General features: G+C 43.3%; 1 protein-coding gene across 1 annotated transcript in view; it reads left to right on the forward strand.

The window, feature by feature from the left end:
• Positions 1 to 21,153, forward strand: part of csmd2 (CUB and Sushi multiple domains 2) — a 224,963-nt gene that overhangs the window by 174,919 nt on the left and 28,891 nt on the right. Inside the window, exons 40-50 of the mRNA XM_076753709.1 lie at positions 794 to 863; positions 2,540 to 2,656; positions 2,872 to 3,081; positions 4,595 to 4,783; positions 7,680 to 7,857; positions 9,725 to 9,870; positions 9,960 to 10,040; positions 10,683 to 10,796; positions 16,689 to 16,877; positions 17,649 to 17,795; positions 20,195 to 20,383. Coding sequence (XP_076609824.1) covers positions 794 to 863; positions 2,540 to 2,656; positions 2,872 to 3,081; positions 4,595 to 4,783; positions 7,680 to 7,857; positions 9,725 to 9,870; positions 9,960 to 10,040; positions 10,683 to 10,796; positions 16,689 to 16,877; positions 17,649 to 17,795; positions 20,195 to 20,383 — 1,630 coding nt within the window. The remainder of the gene's footprint in view (positions 1 to 793; positions 864 to 2,539; positions 2,657 to 2,871; positions 3,082 to 4,594; positions 4,784 to 7,679; positions 7,858 to 9,724; positions 9,871 to 9,959; positions 10,041 to 10,682; positions 10,797 to 16,688; positions 16,878 to 17,648; positions 17,796 to 20,194; positions 20,384 to 21,153) is intronic.

A 21,153-nucleotide genomic window follows, 5' to 3' on the forward strand; every position in this document is an offset into this window, starting at 1 on the left:
CATGTAAATGACCACAATATTGCTTTTCTCAGACTGTTTGCCGTACAGCATTCTCCTCGAGAATTATGTAAATGTTCCTAGATGTAATTGAAGTCAGTATAATTGTAGTCAGCATTAGTTAAAAAAATCACATTTTGTTGCACAGCACGTTACATCATTCATATTGTTATAACACATATGTAGCCTTCTCCATCACTTTGTGTCACACTGCACCAGGGCTGCACCCGTTTCAGGACATGATGCTTTCCTACATACTCAGAAGTACAGTGTTGATTCTTAGGTTTATCCACTACAAATGCTGTGATTATAAATTGGAGCATTGGTACCTAAACTCAGCCTGCAGGGGTAGGTACATAAGGTAAAGAGGAAATTAAAATATCATCCCTCAGGCTTCAGAAATATCTGAAGTCATGATCATCCATTGCATTAGCAGTCTTTAATCAGACATGTGAAAGAGTACATTTTAGAATTCAAAAGTCTTCACTGACATTTTTTTTTCAGAGCTTTCAGAGCTTTCAAAAAAATACAGTATTGCTTACTTTGGCAGTGCAGCAACAGATGTGATCACCTTGATATGCCTGTGATGTCCCCTCTCTATTGTTCCCTGTCACTTCAGATGGATTTAGTCATTTAGTTGCCTCATGAAGTCATGTGGAGACAGGCAGCGGGTTCAGATAATTCGAGCAGCAGATGAGTGACAGTGTGGAGAACACATTCATTAATCTCTTGTTCTTTGTTGCACTCTTTGTGTTGTCTGTATGCGCACACATCGGTGCATGGATGCTCCTTGCAGGGGAACTCGCATATCACCTGTATGCCTGGAACCGTCAGGAGATGGAACTACCCACCCCCTCTCTGCATCGGTAAAAATACCGTCTTTTCCTTCATTTGCTTTCTTGTCCTGCCCTCCTGTTGTTCCATTTCTGCATCTTCTCATGTTATTTTTTTTCTATGGCAAGCACCCAAGCTAACTACTACTTGGAAGCGTGTGAAGACGTTTCCTTCATCATCAGCCTGTAAATGAAAGCAGCATTGGATTACCATATCACGACATACTGACTACGTTTTCATGCGTTTTCATTTGGGTTATATATGGATTTCATATTCCTTTGGATATTCCGAATTAGACCTTATTGTAAATGTAGCATTTTCCGATAAGCACACGTGCCAGCTTTAATCAGATTTCGGAGCATTCTTTATTTATTTAGTATGTGTCTCAAAGGGAAGTGAAGGTTATATTTCATTCATTTGTGTTTTCACTTTTAAAATGAGTTTGATATTTCTACCTTGAAACCACATTCTCCGTCTTGCACCTGAAGTTCTCCTGCCTGTGAGATGGCCTTGACAAACGGGTCCCACTTATTGGAACGACCTGCTATTGCCTAATTAGTTCCATCCCAGACTGTGATTGGTTGAAGCAGAGGGAAGATTCATTGTGTTCACAGGCATCAGCAGTTTCCTGATTACCTCAAGCATTTTGTGCTGCTACAGGATAACATTTAACCCCTCACGTATTCCTTACAGAAACACAATGGCGAAGCAGCCTGAGTTTCTCCGCGCGGTCATGTCGGCTGTTTGTTCCATTTATTTCTTAATCTTCTTCACTTTGTTTGCTTTTTTTCCCTTGCCAGTGCTTTTATCTTCCCTTTTCTCCTTGGGTCAGCTAATTCTTCTAGCATTAGTTTCAGCATCCTTTCATCTTTTTTAATTTTGGTGTCAGGATCTCTCGCTCTTTTCATCTTTCTTGATCTTCTCGACATTTCTGCACAGTGTTTCCAAACCATTTTTCACATTTCACCTTTTTTCCAACTCCTTTGAGTCTTAGTCCTGGATTTCAGTCAAGAGTTTTACAACACGTATCCACCAGTGGTTTAAGATAAAAGGAGAAGGATGAAGAGCAGGAAAAGATACTGCATATGGCACCTTGATACCTCAAGCTGTAAGAAAAGAGCTCCAGAGTTCCATCATAGTGAGATAAAGTTTCCTGTTTTATGAGATGGTGGTGAAATTTTGGTAGTTTTTACATTGAATTGCATTCCTTCTGTAACCGCATTTTATCCCTGCTGTTAAAAATTACACCAACATTGACTTGATTGAAAAAGGAGACATTTACTGTGATGAAAGGATTAGTTTGTCAGGAATGTGCCTATTTGTGCTTAAGAGCATTTTTCTAAGAATGGATTAGGGCACATTGGCCTGCAATTAAAATCTCACCTTGCCTAAAAGCAGTGTGAAAGCACCTACAAAACAGGTTTAGGGTTCAGATTTTTCTTCTTCCAGTCTTTAATTTCTAACCTCAGCTTTGCAGGCGATTTCGATGTTTCACCTCTGCTATTCTTTCATTGAAATCACACATTATGCCGCATTATTTCTTTCTCACATAAAGGCACCATGTAGTGTCTGCTAGCACTACACTTGTTCAGGACTCCCACTCACACTGAACAAAGCCCTGTATCGGACCATGTTTGCGATGTTATTTTAATCTGGGAGAGTCACTGTTTGCAGATGCTAATAAAACGCTTCGTCTGCCCTCTGCCAGCTCAATGTGGTGGAATCCGGGAGGAGATGGAGGGCATGATTCTCAGTCCTGGTTTCCCTGGCAACTACCCTAGCAACAGTGACTGCACCTGGAGAATCTACCTGCCAGTTGGTTACGGTGAGCGTTGTGAAGAGGCTCATGCAGAATGCCACGGTTTGGTATTTCCACACTCAAGAACCTTTGATTATACAACTTGAATAGCTGGATTGTTGTCGATACGTGTGGTTAACTCGTGCATTGGAGCATTAGGAGTATTTCAGGAAGATGATGGCGTTTCTTCTTCAATTTCCTACAGCCCTTTTCTCAACATTTTGTCTTTCCTCTTTTCCCAGGAGCCCACATGCAGTTCCTCAACTTCTCCACCGAGGCCAACCATGATTTCCTTGAGATACGCAACGGGCCCCTTGAGACAAGCACAGTGATTGGCCGATTCAGTGGCCAGGATATTCCATCCTCCCTTCTCACCACCTCCCATGAGACCACAGTATATTTCCACAGTGATCATTCACAGAACAAACCGGGGTTCAAATTCGAATACCAGGGTAAGAGACCAAAACGGGATCATGTGCAAGACTTAAAAAGCTCTGAGTTACACATGCAGGAGCAGGAAAAAATGATCAGTGTTAGGATTGTCTCAGACAAAAATAGACTTGGTTGATCCATATTTATAACAATGAGCATAATCACCAAGGCTAAATTTTGCTAATTGCAAAGCTGAGCCAGTATCAGTATTATGAGTCACTTCCTTCTGCAAAGCTTGATCATACTAGTAATTACTTCAGTGTGACTGGAGCTTTTTGGCTCCTCCAAACATCCTTTTTCCTGTCACTGAAATGTGCTTCAGCGGAGGTGAGAGGAATATAACTATATCCACTACTGCTACTACGAAATCAGAGCTATTTCCCTCAACTGATGCAATCACATAATCACTAAAAGATTGGAAGTCACAAAGATGAAATTTTGTCTTATAGCAGCAAATACTCGTCTCTGAGAGTGTTTTTTTCTTCATGTTCACTGTACTGTTAGTGTCACTTCACTGTGACATGTAACGCCATTACTGAACATTGCTGAATTAGCCCGCGAGCTGAGTGTGTGTCAGACTAATCAGCACTGTGGATCCCCCACATCTGTAAATCTCTGTACAGTATATAAACTGTTGATCACTAAAAAGATTCCTTCACCATGTGCCAATAAAAGGCCTGACTGCGTATCTGCATGGCTGCGAGGGATACATTGCCCTTGTCTCCAGATGCAACAGGCACACAAAGTTTGTATTTTGTGATTCAACAAACGAGCCGGCAAATCGAAAGGTAGCATTGTGCATTTACATAATTATGTGTACATTAGCATATAAATCAAGCATTATATTTGCAAATACCCCCCTTTTGCAGCATTTGCATGAGTTATCTCCTACAAAGGGAAGCTGTGATCCATAGAAATCAATTTCTTTAGTCATATTTATATCCTGGCTCTTCAAGGCTCACTGGCTGCTGTGCTTTTGTATCCAAGAGGGGAAGAAAAAGTACAAATTATTTACCCACACTCCTTCTGATGACTGCATCATACTCCTCTGGCACAAGTCAATCCCGCCCCTGGCATTTTTTTTTTTCTTTTTTCCTCTGAAAACCCCTCTCTGAGTAGGAGGCGGAATGAGTGGGAGGTTGAGCACAAGGAGGAAGAACAACAGAAAGTATGAGGAAGGGCAATTAAAGATGGAAGATAAAAATAGAGCACACCGTTGTTTGGAAGCTGAGCAGTCACATGTTGAGGCAACTCAGTGGTGGTTGTGTGAAGTGATTGCCAGCTTCAGGCAGTAACAAAGAGCCTGAAGCAGTCAGCATCTGTACAGAAGGTGACCACAGTGATCGTTAAACTAATAGTCACCTCGTGGCAACTTCATGCTCTAAAATTACAGCACGTTCTACTTTTTTGTTGGTTGTTTGAATTATAATACAGTCATAATACGAAAATGTGTATGAACATATGTGTTTAACTTAAATGGCCAGATGAATATTGATTTGAATCAGCTGATCTACATGCTGCTCTCTCCCTCAGCTTACGAGCTACAGGAGTGCCCTGATCCAGAGCCTTTCCGCTACGGGGTGGTGGTAGGCGCTGGCTTCAACGTGGGACAGTCTATTTCCTTTGAGTGTCTGCCCGGGTATCAGCTCATGGGACATTCCATCCTCACCTGTGAGCATGGCACCACCCGCAATTGGGATCACCCTTTCCCTCGCTGCGAAGGTAAGGAATTTGAGATTTGTCATATGAATACCCCAGTAATATGCTAATTGCACACATTTATTCATGTGAACACTAGTCCTCCAAACTATTGGCTGGCTATACTGCTATTAGATCATTAGTGCAAAGTGCGGCTACGGAGATAATGATTATCTATTATGAATAATGAATTTAAACTGAATTATCATCCCCCATTAATGAAGCAAAGCATTCTTCAATGAAAATCAATAGTGTGCTAAGGAGGAATGGAGACAAATAAAAGATGAATAAAAGAGGGGCTAAATTGAAAAGACAAGTAATGGGTGCTCTTTCTTTTGCCTCGTCCTTGACCCACATTCTCACGCTCCAGCTGTCGATTATTCAATGAGGCAGGCAAAATTACAGAGGGAGGTGATGGCCGTACCACCGGAACTTTGAATGGGCGAGCAGGGAGATAAATGCCTGTGAGAGAAGGAGCGACAGACTGAAAAGGCAGAAGGAGCTGAGATAGAGTTTATTCTCTCACAGCTTATAGCACAGATCTTCTTTTGTATTGGCCTTTTCAATATTAGCAAAGGTTATTAGCTGAGAAAATGATACCTGTGCGTGCGTGTTTGTGTGTGCGTTTGTGCGTGGATGTTTATTGCTCATGTTATGCGGACGCAAATCTGTTTACACACTAAGTCCCCATAATGTAAAGCATTAAATTTTAGGGGGAAAACTTGAGTTTATGTGTGGTAACGGCTAGTGCACGTCTTCAGGAAATATATGTAAGTCAATGCCATCATCCTCTGACATGATGGAAACATAACTCTGTGTGCGTTTGTGTTTGTGCGTTGGTGTGTATGCATATTCTATGAAAGAGATTTACATAATATTAATCGTATTGCAGCGTTTTATCTCCCTGTACCGTTCGCAAATAATTTCAATGCGCAATTTATTTTTATAATAATGTATGCAATACCAATACAGCATTTTCCTGTATCCATGCAATATGCAATGCTAATATGTAGCATTTGATAAACACTTACCAGTGTAGTAATCTGTATTGCAACTGCTTGACATTGCTTTTTATGCAGGCCTATACACATGTTCAGTGATATTTGCCCAAAATGTGAGCATCCATTAAGATGTGTTTGTGTGCATTGTCCTCCTAAAATCATGATGAGAAGGTGGCCTGATGCTTCTGACTGTGAGTGTAATTGAATTAGCTTTAAGGCTCTGACCTTGTGCGAGGAACTGATGTAGCAGGAGACGACGAGATTACAGATACCTCAGTGGTAATGAGATTAATATACCTAAACACACATGGCCACACTGACGCTTTACTTATTGCAATGTTAGATTTAAATATATTTTTTGTCCTTGTTTTTAGATTACTCATTCATAGTGGCAAAACCATGCACAAACCTACAATATCAGAATCAGCTTTGTTGGCCAAGTGTGTGCACATACAGGGAGAACCATATATTGCTGCTTTTGTTAGCAAAGTAAATGTATTGATCTTCCTGGCACGTCTGCTCTCACCTCTCAGACCTTATTATGTGGCAGAAAACCGTGTTTTAACATCTATTCTTGATCCAGTCTAGCTCTGTACAACCTGCTTCACAGCCTCTCTGTCACCGTAGTATTTACATGGATTTCTTCTGGGGAAGAGCCAAGAGGCAAAGGGCGTTCATTGTTGGATCACTACTTGCACTAGCAGCTGTCCCACTTGCGTTAGCGTTCCTGAACTTTGTCTCATTCCCTCCTTCCTCATCCCTTTACTGTGCTCCACTGTGCTTGACTGTTAACTATTTTGTGTGTGAAAACATTTGCAACACTGTCTCCATGTTTTCTGTTCCCAGCTAACCCTTTGAGCACACCACACTCTTTACGCATAAGGTTTAAGCAGCTTGTCCGTTGAGTGCAGGAGCCAGAGGTGCAACTCCATAGAGTGTCCAGGGTTTAATCACTCGGTCTGATCGATAGCTCATTTAACAGGGGAGCCAGCAGCAGAGTGGCCTATCAGCCAGGGGGCTAAAGCAGGCAGCTGTATAACATGAACACACACATAACCTGAAAGAAACAGAGGGATAAAACATGCAGTCTCTGCTTTGGGAATGATCGTTTACCCATAGGCATCCAGCGGTGTGCCGTTTAGATGAATACCCTGTCTGGGTTGCTTGAGATGCCTGCCCTACTGCGATTACCACTCCTGCCTGATTTTCCCTGCTCCACCGCAGTGAATGTGGGGTTTCTCTGAGGGCACCAGCGGGAATGTTAAGCTTCGTAATCGTTAAGTTGGTTAGAACCTCCTGAGTTCTGAGGAATGTTTGAAATATAGCTCTAATTTCTAAGCATGAAGATTGAAGTCCGGGTACAGGGTGGTTTGTACGCGTGTGGATGACTGTTACTGTATGTTTTAACCTCGGGGTGTCAGGCATGTGTGGACTTGTTAGGTAATGATGTTTTCACTTCCTATTTTCACCTTTCCTGTCACTCAAACACACAAACACACACAGGTTTACACACACATGCCTATCCACTCCTCACACACATACTGTACATGTACACACAACTCAAAAGTCCAGTCCACACTAACCCCCTCGCCTCATTTCCACACTCTCTCTCTCTCTCTCTCTTCACCCCCAGTGGGAAAGGGGTTGAGGCCTTATCTTAGCAAAACACTCCATCCAAGTCCCCACTTGCTAACAGGCTTTACTGGCTAATCTTTAGCTCAGACAAGCGCCTGGGCACCAGACGAAGAGTGAAGGAGAGGGGGAGAGAGACACTGAGAAGGGAGGCAGAAGAAGAGGGGGATGAAAAATTCCATTTTTTCACCAATTGCAGCTGAATTATGGATCTGTCCCTTGTATTCCTGGTCCAATGATATATATATACTCTGCCTCTTTTTCTCCATTTCCCCTCCCGCCTTCAGTGCCTTGTGGTGGGAACATCACATCAGACAATGGGACCATCTTCTCGCCGGGTTACCCGGAGGAGTACCCGAGCTCAGCTGACTGCTCCTGGCTGATCACCGTGGCTCCTGGCTTTGGCATCAAACTCAACTTCACCCTGCTTCAGGTTCATGGGCCGCATGACTTCATCACCGTGTGGTAAGAAATGACTCTTTCCATTGAAATGCTTTTGATGAATCATTTTGGATATTTCGTACCTTAGAATATCTGATGCTAGAATTATGTTTTCAACAGGTTTCTAAGTAATACTCGGAGCAACAAGTCCAGGCCATCTCAACAAAATGTTGAGCTCTGTCCTTCACACTCTTAAGTGTCATTGACATGGTGTCATGTTTATTCATTTACTTTACAATTCCATTTCCTCGTTGTCATCACCACCTCTACACTGCCTTTTCTTTCAATCCCCTCTTTCAGCTCCTCTTCACCACCTCCTACTTTTCAACCTGTTACACCTCCAGCTTTTTTTCTTCCCATATCCACCTCTGCTGCACTGCTGGGCAAAACTGAATCAGGTTCCAGTTAACTAATCTTTAATTCCTCTGCCCCCTCTTCTCTTTTCATTCACATTCATTCTCTCTGTATGTGACTCTGCGGCTTGTTTTCTAACTAACAAGTACAGTATGGCCTCCCACCACATGTGGAACAAAGAAAAATGCAGATTAAAAGCCCACTCCTCTTTCTTTTCTCGTGTCATTATTGCTCTCCTCATGTCACATAACACGAACATGTAATGAATGCAATCAGCCATGGAGAACCAATAAGAGCAGTTGGTGAAATACAGTCTCCACCTCTTAAAAAAAATGTGTGTGTTCGTGAAGAGAGAGGAAGGTTTTGGCTGGTGGAAATGTGTGTGTGCTCCTGTGTAGTGTGTTAATGTTTGTGTCACAACATTTATGTGGAAGGTGTATGTCTTTTTGCCTGGCTGAGTATCGAGGGGTAAAGCTTCCTTTCATCACCTCCATAATGCACGGCTGGGTTTGCCATATGTGCATCCAAAGACAGGATTTTGCATGCATGATGGTTGCCAGTCCCGGTTGATCCCCTCTCCCTGAGACTAGCTCCAAAGGTCCCAGCTCTCAGTGAGACCGGAGATCTGAATGCCAGCCAACCTGGCAACTTGACGACCACATGAAAAGTCCACATGGTGTGGGGTGACATCTATTTTTCAGGGAGAGGGCTGCTTATAGAAATGTGTGTGAAGTTTCTTTAGTTGGTGGAGAGTTTATGTCACTAAGTCAACATGACTTAAGTGAGCCAAAATGTCCGCTTTCTATCATATTGTTGCTCTTCTGTAAACGGCCCCTGCTGTGTTGATCTTTCCCAGCAAGCTCTTGCAGAGCCAAGATGGGGACTATCATGTTCCCCAGTTTCCAGTTACCACCGCTGTGTATCTATCCACTGAACTACTGAGCCAAGGAAATGGGCCCCGTAATGGCGGCTTGGCCAGAGTGCTGTCAGGCAGAGTCCCTAGCCAGCCGTTTCCAGAGCTGCTTGTAATCTCCCATGCCCAGTCTGACAGCCAAAGACAGATGGTTTTTAAGCTGAATGGTTGTGGCAGGAATCTGGGAGCTGGCTTAATCGGCCATGCCCACGCCAGGGGACTGCCAAGGCTGGGCCACAGCTTCCAGAGACACTCCCATTGGATGGCAGTTAGGGGGAACGGCGCAATCCAGACCTGTCATTTCACGCTTATCTGTAATTTTTACCTTATTTCAACATAATCATCCTGAGCAGCCCAGAGTAATTGCTTTGGGTATGATGAAGTGAGCAGCTTGGTTGTACTCTGCGACTGGAAGCTGCTCGACAATAATCTGGCATGTGGCTTTGTTTGGTTTTCTCACAGATATGCGTCATAGTGCCTCGAGATGCTCTCTGGGTAGAGACAGAGCGAACATTTGAGCAGAGACTACTGAAAATCCCCATGGTTAATTATCATCACTTTACTCCAGTGTGTCTGTACATTTGAAGTAATCGTCTGTGACCTGTGACCTTTTTGTCCCTTTAGGGATGGTCCACAGGAGACAGCCAGGAAACTGGGAGTGTTCACTGATGGAGAGCCCAATGACCCGCCCAGTAGCACATCCAATCAGGTGCTGATACGTTTCCGTAGTAACACGGAGAAGGGTGGACTGTTTCGTATCAGCTATCAAGGTATGTACATTACTCGTCTCACCTGAGCCTTATTTCTACCAGTTATTCTGTGTTTGAGTCCTGACATGTCTGTGATGCTCTCAATAAAGCTTACAGACTGCAGTTCTGCCTGCCTCCTCCCATCATTCCCAACGCAGAGATCCTGATGGCAAGCAAAGAGTTTAAAATTGGTAGGTTGGAAACACATGCAAACACAATCACTGCTGTCCAGGCACTGCTGACTTTTGTGTATTAGACGTTGGTCCCGTCCTGACTTGAGGAATTGTTGCTTTCATAAAGGGTTAATCCCACTCTCAGTTTGCATTGCCTCAGGTTCACTGACTCTGATATTGACTACACATCCCATAAGGCAATGATACTGAATGCAGACTCACACCCACGACATAACCCAGGCAGCAGTATAAATGAATGATTATGACAAAATAACCAGAAAGCCGGAGGGATTTGAGGCAGGTGCTCTCATTCTCTCCCGTAGAAGACAATGGAGATTATTTCTCCTTATCTGTTTATTTGCATACCTCCTCGACTCGTTATTATTCAGAGACACAAAGGCAGCAACACTGACATAGTGTTTCATCTATAGGATTCCCAGTGGGGATTTATTATGGAGCTTTTTCCACTGTTAACTTTTTCTTTCACTGAGCCACACAATGGATCACTTACTTGTGTCATATCCAGTATCCTGACTAAGGAGCGCTGTTTGGCGTATGAAAACGTTTTGACTTGTGCCGATCATATGGAGTGTTGCCACTATCTCTGATCTGTCACTGACTATACCTCTCCTTCATTCATCTCTATCTCTCTCTGTTTAGGTGATATAGTGCGCTACCGATGTCTTCCAGGCTACCAGTTAAGTGGAAACAGCATCCTGACCTGCCGGTTGGGGACACATTTGGAGTTTGAGGGGCCTCCGCCCTCTTGTGATGGTGAGTTATTGCCTGAGGGTTGAACACATGAAATCTCTATTGCTGAACATCTCCTTTGGAAATAAATTTCAGCTGATAGCAGCAAACGCAGATGACATGGTCATAAAAGCGAGGGTCTTTAAAAGTCCGAAACACTCCAGCAGCACAGTGCACCACCACAGAAGGAATAGGTGCTGCTATTAAATGTTACTAAAAGATATTAAACAAAAAGAGTAGCTACTACTTCTCTAAAATAGTTATTGTTTCATAAATAAATCAGTATGCAGGCTAAAGGGTTTCTGTGTGAGTTTAATCTCAGCAGGGTTAAAGGTAGCCAATATCACTTTGCTCTAATCATAGACTCATGCGCTAGTTTGAGTTTACCGTAGTTCTGGATCCCATAGGGATCTCTCTGCCTGTAGTCATGGAGCCACAGCCACATATCAGTTTGGCATCTCTGCGGATGATACTTGGCTCCCATGAGGCTGAGGGTGGCTGCTGTAGTGTGCTCTACATGCCGAGATATCATCCTCCCAGAGGAATCAATGAGCGCAGTGTACCCAACTCACAGCATCATCATAATACTGTATGTCATGTGCGATACGCTTCTTCCAGGCAGGAGACTGGGTGCACAGAGGGGTCTGGCTGTTTTTCTCCACTCCAAAATATCATAAAAGCATCCTATATCTTTCATGCTCTTGCTTTATTTTTTAAAATACCAAGGTTTTTTTTCGTCTGCCTGCTTTGTGTATCACTTTGTGTGTTGCGAGGTGGACGAGGGAGAATTTCATAAATGCAGCTAATTTGGAGTACTAACTAGGAAAAATGTACAAACGCTCTCAGCATGAGGTGAAAAAGGGAGGGAGATAAAAGAGTAAGGCAACAAAAAGAGGGCAATGAAAGGGGAAGAGAAGCTATGTGTGGGCTGATAATGAAGATGTGGAACAAAGAACCCTGGACACCCAGTGAGAGGCACAACAGAGGAGACTCAAAGTGTCAAAATTCAAGTGAGATTAAAAAAAAAGAAAAGGGGAAATCCGGAAATCCTTTGTGTGTATTTATTTTTCCCTCTATGGAATCATGCCGTTTGGCTGCTAACTCTTCACTGTCGCTGTAACATGCGGAGGTGAAAGCATCCGCAGATATTGGCTTGCATTTGAATTTCGAAAACATCATGCTTTGTGCACAGCTTTGCCTCGCTAAGCTAAACAAATCTGTGTGTTGTTTTGAGAATGTAAGTAAAAGTCGGTGACAGTTGAACACATCTACTTGCAGTTTGCGGGTGCATTTCAGCTGTGAATCTGCGCTTGTGCTCGTGACATTAGTGGCCCGTTAATTGCTCTGTGTGTTGTTCTGTGGAGAAAACACATTATACCGGGGACAAACAGCTCCATCGTACCCCCTCCTGCAAACTGCCACTTGATCTGCAGAGACACAGACCAGGGTGATGGAGAGGAGAGCCACAGATTAGGAAGACTGAAGGAGTCAGGAATTGAGTATGAGGAAGTCGCGAGGAGATGCTCGTGTGAGGGAAGAGAAGAAGATTGGACGGGGAGAGGGGAGCGTCAAAGATAAACGGATAGGAAGAGACCAGTTTGAGATTACTCTCAATGAGCAGGATCCTCGAAAAAGACCAAATCAGTCCAGAAAAGATGGAGGAGAGACTCCTAAATGAGCAGAAGGATGGCAAGTAAGTCAGAGCAGGACAGGAGTTAAAAAGCGAGGCGAGAAAGAGAGATAGGGAGAGACATAGTTGGAGGGCAGTGAAGAGACGAAGTGCACAGCTCATTGAAATGCAGGGGACATGCCGGCTGCAGCTGCACCTATCAAATCACCACTTCTAGCTCTGACAAGCACAGCCCTCCCCGCACGTCTAGCTGCCCCCACCCCCCACCCCCAAACACACACACACACACTTAATGGCACACTCACACATATACTGTATAAACACATACACCGGTCTAGCATGTGTCTGGGTTACACGGCAGTGGATGTTGTCATTGTGAAAGTCTTCCAGAGAGCAGCACTGGAGCCTACAGCTGGTTCTGCAGTGCTGCTTGCCCCTTGGCGCCGATATCCTCTCTCATCCTCTGCATTCCCTCCGTCTGCACTCCCTCCTCCCCTCCTCGCCACTTCCCTCCCCTGACTCATTGACTCTGTTCTTACGTAACATATGTACCCTTTATTCCCCGTTCTTTTTTTCTTTTCCTTTTTTGCCCTTCTCTGAGGATGGTTCAAAACACAAAACCAAAGTGCAATGTATTGTCAAACACAGGTGTCTATCTATAGCTCTCTCTGTCTGTCTTTTCCTTTCTCCCAACACTATTTAATCCAGAGGATTGTCACCAGTCACGATGGCAGATGGGTAATTCTTGCCATTGGAGCAACCGGTTGGTTTATACAGTATTTGATTTGCCTGCTTTTTGAGCAAACAGGGCTGTACTGGACCCACAGCCCTTAACTACATCTGTTGTCTGCTGAGACCACAGGGAGATCCAACATCGCATGCACACAGCAACAGCATCTGTACAAAGTGTTGCTTGAATTCATTAATGAAACACAATGAGCTGTGATGAGTCAAAATCCCTGTGTTTATCCCCCAGACGGATTTCTGGTTAAAACCTGCATAATCACCCATCACATTAGTTTCCCAGCTAGCTAGCTTTCTTCATCCCACTCTGTCCTTTCTGCCTTCCTCGCCTCTCTGACTCCATCTCCCTATTTGTTCCCCAGATAATTTTTTTGCCCTAGCCCCCTTCTTTCGGTCCTGCATAATGGATTACAGCTTCCCCTTTTTCATATCTTCATTGTCATCCCCGACATCTCAGAGTTGTTAGGTCCTGATCCAGGCTAATGCTTGTGTTGTGGCCCATCCCCTTCAATCAGCTTGTTATCGCTCCTCAGCTTATGCTAATTAAATACTAACATGAGTATAGGCAACCCAACAGCACTGCAGCACTACAAGATTGTTACATTGAGGATTAATGCACATGTGCGTCCATACTTGGACACTGGAGAGCACGTACTGTCTGAATGCAGATGTGTGAGCCTCTGTGCTTGTCTACTTTTAAATTGTGAAGCTGTTGCATACCATGAGCAATTTATACACAAACAGAAGGGATGTCTCATAGATTGCCATTCCTGCTACCAGCTTATTCCATTCCTTGTCTCATTAAAGTGAAATTTCATTTTGAGGCCTATCAGTGCTGATCTCACCTTGTGTGTTGAAGCTGCTTTTTTTTTTTTTTTTTTTCCAGCTGTCAGATTTGTCCCCTAATACCCTTTTGTTTACAGCCAAACAGAGTGATGCTTCATTTCAAAGTGGATTAGTTTAATAAGTAGCAGCCTATAGATAAGAGCCCCTGCCTGTCTCTTTCCATCAGCTCCAAGTCGAGCCGAAAGCAGTTTTGAAGACACGTTGGAGCTTTCTGAAAGGTCACTGACAGCACACATCTCATCCTCAGAGAATTGATTGTTTAATGAACTTCGCACTTAGATTTTATATGCTACTTCCAGGTGCAATCAGTTTCACTATCAGTGATGGATTTAAGCCTTTTGACTCACATCCGCTGAGGTGCTTGGGGTTGTAAATGATTTCACAGGCTTGGTGAATGTCTTCTAAGAATTTTGGATGAGAATAGATTACTGTCATTTCTGCTTCCAAAGTTGGATGCTAGGAGTACTTTGTAGATTTCGTTTACAACATGCTGGTACTCTTGTTATAGTATGTACCATTGGACATACTGCAGAAATTGTCTGAGATGCATCTCCCAAACAGCATTTTAAACCCATAAGGATTTGCAAAATGTTCCTTTAATGTTTTGCATTAGTACAATCGCTATATTATCCCACTTAGCTTCCTGTATATGCAAACACAGTATGCCATTGTGAAACAGCTACTGTTTCTTGAGGCACCCTGCTGGCCGAGGGGTTTGATTCCAGCTAAGGGCCTTTGTTACATGGCATTCCCCATCTTTCTCTCCCCTCATTGCTTGTGATCTGTATGCTGCCAGCTGTGTAATAAAGGCATAAAGAGCCCCAAATATACAGTTTATTGACCTCTGGAAGCATTTACAGTATTTGTTTCATCCTCCTTGTGGCAACATTTGGTTTGGACGTGCAACCAATCCCAATGCGATGAATAGCAAAAAGTTGTGGCAAAGTTATTTGACAGGAACATGCCTCATGTTAACATGCCTTTCTGTGAGGGAAAGCTTACCGGATATTAAGTTTGGTGAGGCAAAAAAAAAAAAAAAAGCAGCCAGTTGACCCACCAAGCAAGGTAGAACAAATGCTAAGAATCATTTGCAAATGCTGTTTAACTCAGGCTGTCTGCCATATTTTTTTCATGCGGATTTAGTAATCGCTTTCCTTATAAACACACAGAGGAGAACAAGCCAAGACACACACGCACACACACGCACACACACACACAGCAGTGTGTTGACACAAGCATGCGACCCATCCTCGTACACAAAAACAAGTGTTTACCCACATACACATTGTCCCACAAAGGAGGCGCTGCTAGAATGCGATTCAGAGCATTCAATATTTCACCACTGCAATGAAGGACCTGGTAGTGCCAAGTGTTGCTCACCCTAAGGCAGAACAGGCTCGAGTATTCAAATCGCAGCACACAACTGGGGCATTTACACCCCCAGCGAAATTTTCTGCCACACTTGGTTGACAAACGCTTGCGCACAAAATGTATGCGCATGTGAAAAGTACCTGGCCACACTTTGAAGTGTTTTAATCACATTTGCAGCATCTTATGGTGTTTGTGTTTCTTGATTTGTGCTATGATTGTAATTAAAGCCTCTGGCTGGTGTTTAACGAGGTAAATCTATGATTTTCCTCTGAGTTTGAAATGGCCTTTTGTTAATTGTAACAAGCTGTGGGGTCGAGTTCCAGCACGGCTTCAGTGTTAAAACAGTTCAAAATTTTATGCATGCCAAAATGGGCCCTTAAGATTGTTTGTGATATACAGTGGAAAGCAGTTAATTCCACAAGAGAGAAGATTTACTTGTAGGTATGTAGGTTTATGGTATCTTATTAAGTCAAAAACAATAAATAAATAAATAAATAAATAAAGCAATCACAAGCAAACAAGAGAGAGTCTTCTCTGCTGTGGAAAGATTATTTGACACTCTGTGAAGACTGCCTCTTCAGCACTCAGCCCCATTAGGTGAGCAGCAAAAACAATAGGAAGGAAGAAGACTCTGTAGCAGTTGCATTGTACCATCGTTGCAGCATTGGTGTCCTTTTCATGTTGCAGCTTGTTTTTTGGGGGTTCCACTGTGTATGCAGACAGCTCTGGCAGATTAAGAGGTTGGCTTCACAGCTTTGCAACAAAGACGCAAGGAATGCTGTCTAACGTCTGATAATACAGACCGAAACCACTAGAAAATGTCAAAGTGTGTCATGGAGATGTCCCACAAGAACACCAGTGGCAGGGGGTGGAATGAGCGGATGGATGTGGTCCGCCCAGACGTGCCACAGCAATAGGGCTTCAAGGCAGATGTGAGCGTCAGCCGCCAAGTTAACATCACATTTGTCAAATGCTGACAAAGAGCAAAGAGGAGGCAATATGCTCATGGCAACTCAGTAATATTATATAATGTATAAGCCGTTTCCTGGACTGACTTAGCGTGGACAGATTTGTTTCCTGCGACAGCATCGGGACCAGAATGACAATTAGGTTAGCAATGCTTTTAGTCACATTGAGTTGCCCTCCAACAACAGTATGGATCTAACCAATCCAATTTGTGCTTCAAGGTAAATTAAATGCGCTAAACAGGATGAACCATTAGAAGTTGTGTGCAATTATGAAACCAACACAAAACAGCAATACATAAGCAAACCATTATTCCTATCATTCAAATGAATTCCTTTCTTCTTTATTTCTCTCAACAGTGACTTGTCCCATGAATGAGATACTCACAGCTTCCACGGGTGTCATCATGAGCCAGTCACCAGGCAGCGGTTTCCCCCACTTTGAGTCCTGCTCCTGGGTGGTCAAAGTGGAGCCTTCCTACAACATCACCTTCACTATAGAACACTTCCAGACCAGCCGTCAGTTTGATGAGCTGGAGATCTTTGATGGTGAGTCGCTGCAACTGATCAGACGCATACCGACAGTCAGTGTCATGTCATTTAGCTGCATTATGATCATTTTCAGCTTTCAGCAGTAAAGCAATTAACTGAGCAACTTCTAACATTCCTGGTCCGGGTGATGCCCACTGTATGTACTAATCAGTCGTCTATTGACCCAACGTCCTTATGACACCCCCCCCCCCCACTCTTCTTCGGCCAAATATCCACAATTCAAGGCTAAAATGAGGCAGACAGCTGAATTTACCGTCCCTAACAAAGCTTTCTTCTACTAAGAGAAAATCACACCAGGCTCCCCTTCATAGTGACAGAACATCTACATCTGTCTTGTGCATTTGCATGTGATTAGAGGCACAGTCAGCAACTCTGCCAGGCTGCTCCGAGAAAATGGCGGTGGTACACACTAGTATCCCTGATTAGTGCCTTTTGTCTGCTGCGGAGTGGAGGAGAACAGACATTTTCTAACCTTGAGGGTGCCAAGCCAATTATGGAAAGAAACCTCCCTTTTTTTTTTTTTTTTTTCCTCCACAATTAGCAGCTGAGCAAATTTTGATTTTACCACAAGTGGAACAAAATGCACAATCACTCAAAGGCCATGACTTGGGGGAAATTATATTCATTTCAAAATTCAGACTTTGTTAATACATTATATTGTGTTCTATCAATTTGCATTCACGGGGAAAATGCTATCAAATTATTCTTTTTGCACAAATTTGTGAGACTTTCAAAGATTCCTTTTAATAATTGTCTCTCTTAACCCAGGCCCATCCAGACAGAGCCCTCTCCTGATTACCCTCAGTGGTAACTATTCCAGCCCACTGAGCATCACCAGCTCCAGTAACAAAGTCTACCTGCACTGGTCCTTCGATCACACTACTAGCCACAAAGGCTTTCGCATACGCTACTCAGGTGAGTCAAGAGCAGGCGTGCACTAGCCTGAAGCAACAGGTTGGGGTTTTTTTTTTCCATAAAATTTCATTCTGTGGTCCATGTCGAATTGATTTACGGGAAGAAATTAATGTTTGTCTTTGTTACATCTGGACTTTGTTGTACATCGATCTCAGCAGAGGTGCCTTTGGTTTACTGTGTCAACAAGACCAAGATTTGGGCTGCCAACTGCAGCCGAAATAGCTAGAAATATGACCCATCTCCATGACAACCCAACGGGGGCGGCAGGCATCTGCAGCGCTCCTCGCTGTGCAGCACAGGCCTGGGAATTAGCGAACGCTGTTTCTCGTATTGCTTATTATTCTTCTGTTTTGTCCTGCTCCCATGAAGGATCTGTTGGTGTACGACACCTGCATAACTCGCTGTGAATTATGACTGTGTAAATATTTAAAAGGCTCCCTCCGTTCTGCATCAACACCACTCAGCCAGATTGACTAATCGTCTCTCTCCTCCTCTCAGTGGAGTTCTCCGTCTCCCCAACCGGATGTTCTGTCGTTTCTCTGCGCTTTTGTTTTCTTGTGCCTATTTTACTTTGTTTTTCTTAGCCACCGTGAATTTTGCCATAGCAGGCAAAAATGACAGAAGGACCAAGTGATGGCTGAGAACCCACAAGTTGCCACGGTCAATATGGAGTTGCCTTCTGTAGTACCTTGGTGGGGAGGAAGAAACAGATGGCACGGGCAGATCCATGTACTCGGCTGTGTTCTTCATCAATTCATCTTTTGTCTCCATGGGCCAGTCTTCCATCAACAACTTGCAGACATCTCCTCTAGCAACTCCCCATCTCTGTTTTTCATTCTTTCTCTCCATCCATTTCTCTACCACCTCATTTAGACGTGATTCTCTATGCTTATATGTCCCTCCCTTTGCGTGTATCACCATCTTCTTCCCTCCCTCCCTCTTTCTCCTCCTCCTCCTCTTCTCTATTATCTATTCCAATCGAGTCACCTGCCAATGTAGATCTGATTCCTCTGAGCTGCAGGGCTGATTGCAGTGAGACAAGCCTCATGCTGTAACAGGCAGAGAGGGTGAAGGCGCAAAGAACACAGAAAGAGTGGCAAATGAGTTAGACACAGATAGAAGTGAAGAATTGAACTGGGGAGCCGCGAGTCACCGTGACTGACAGGAGAAGGCCTTGCCAAGGAACATAAAGTGGCTCAGCCGGCATATCACATATCATTGGATTTAAACACTGGCTTTTCTCTTCCTTACCCATGTAACCATCAGTGGGTGACGTTAATGAGGATTTATCCCTTGATGATTTAAAGAGGACAAACTTGAATGCTACACTTCACGGGACAACCAAAGCCTGAAGTACACCTACTGCATATCATCTACTAAGAAATCTAACATCTTTCTTAGTGAACCTCAGTGTCATGTTCCACAAAGAAATCTGTCTTTATCTCTTCAGTGCCACAAAATGGTTTGTCAGCTCACTTGAAAGGTCTCACACTCTCTGTCTCGCTGGAGCAATTTGTGTGAGACAGCAGCATCTCATAAATGCTGAATGCATATTACGTAGCTGACATGGCTTTAAGTTTTTATACTGTGAGAGAGTTTTTTTTTTTTTTCTGATTGTGCGATGCTAAAATTTCCCCCTGCCTTGAAATAGAGGCTAGTACCACTGCCACATGTGAGTAGTTTGATTCGGAATTTGCATTTTTATAGGACTGTAAAGTGGTCACAGTGATTAAGCATAATGGATAATACGCTTTTTTGCGTCCATGGTCCACTTCCATCCTAATCTCTCCCCACAATGAATACCATTTTCTGTATATATACGTTCCGTTGCATCACAATATGTTTTCACAATACGTGCTCTTTTTTTCTTCCCCAGCAGGTGTGTAGTGATGTCACATTATTGACAGATCTGCATAATGCAGTTAAGGCCTGAGTCCTCATTCTTTGGGAACCATGGACCTGTTGCAGACACCATTTGGGAAGATAAATGATTATTGCAACCACCAATTTAGCCAACAAACAAAAACAGATACTTTGTTCCTGCTATAATGTATCCATCACTTTTATGATCCTCCTCTGCTGCCGCTGACAAACTCCTGTTTCGCTTTGTAGAACATTAGTTTCCTTTAATCAATTTCCCTTGTCTCTACTCTGCAGTTTAAAGAGATTGTATTGTTGCGCGTGTATTAATACATATCCTACTTTACCACGCCGGGCGGAGAAGACAGATGCAAAAGAGATCTGGGCCTCTACGCTATTGAAGGCACATTAATCCTTCACCTCCTCAACAACAACTTGCATCATCCTGCATCATTATTGGGTTTTTATGCTTGTTGCACTCAATTTTACCGGCATGCATATTTATATCTTTACCTTTTTTTTTTTTTTTTTTTCCATAGCGGCCTACTGCAGCCCTCCAAACAACCCTGTGAATGGCACAGTGCACAGTCTGACAGGCACTAAGCTGGGCAGCACCCTGCGTTTCAGCTGTGACCAGGGCTTCCGGCTTATTGGCCAGAGCAGTGCCACGTGCACCCGGACGGCACAGGGAATCCACCAGTGGAATGCACCTGTGCCACTCTGCCAAGGTGAGGTCCCATCACAGCAGCAGGTCATGAGGAAGGATGAAATACATAGATACAGAAATTGAATAGACTAGATTGTGTTATTTTTCTTAATTTAAGTGAGACAAAGCTGCTTGGTAAAATTATCTGGGGCAGGATAATTTCTCATTGCAAATGCAAATCAACATATACAAAAAAATCTCTTCAATTAAGTCACATTTCGTCATGTCTCATACATTTCGTGACTGAGCTCGTTCTGCGTGTAGTCCCACTTGTCAGAAGTGATGAAATGAACCTCAAAACTGTGCAAAGAAAACAAGATTTGAACACTCATATCTCAACTGGCACACTGAGTGAAAGAAGACATTTTTGTAGCAAATGTATTTTATAAGTTCAGTCATTCTGATTTAAGTTGATTGAAAAAGCGATCACTGAATCCATTTGCTTTGCTCAAAGTGTGATTTCAGCTGACAGTGTGCCATCACCAACAACCCCTCAGCCTTAGGCGTGCTTCAAGGAAGCTCACATTGCCATGCCTCAGAATTGCTTTGAAGACAACACTGCATCAGATTAATCATATTTGGTTGTACCTGAGCTGAATCGTTTCTTGGAGTCTTGGAGGTTACACTCGCGTTTATCTGCTTGTCACTGTGCTAATGTTTTCAGTGATCAGAATCAACAATAGCAGTTTCTTCCAACTGAGACTGACACATTGTCAACATTTTAACATATTTCTATTTGAAAATAAACATATTAGATATATTAACAGTATCTGCTGAGGCAATAATAGAGAG

Source organism: Chaetodon auriga, chromosome 17, assembly GCF_051107435.1.
Source record: "Chaetodon auriga isolate fChaAug3 chromosome 17, fChaAug3.hap1, whole genome shotgun sequence".
Classification (NCBI taxonomy): Eukaryota; Metazoa; Chordata; class Actinopteri; order Chaetodontiformes; family Chaetodontidae; genus Chaetodon; species Chaetodon auriga.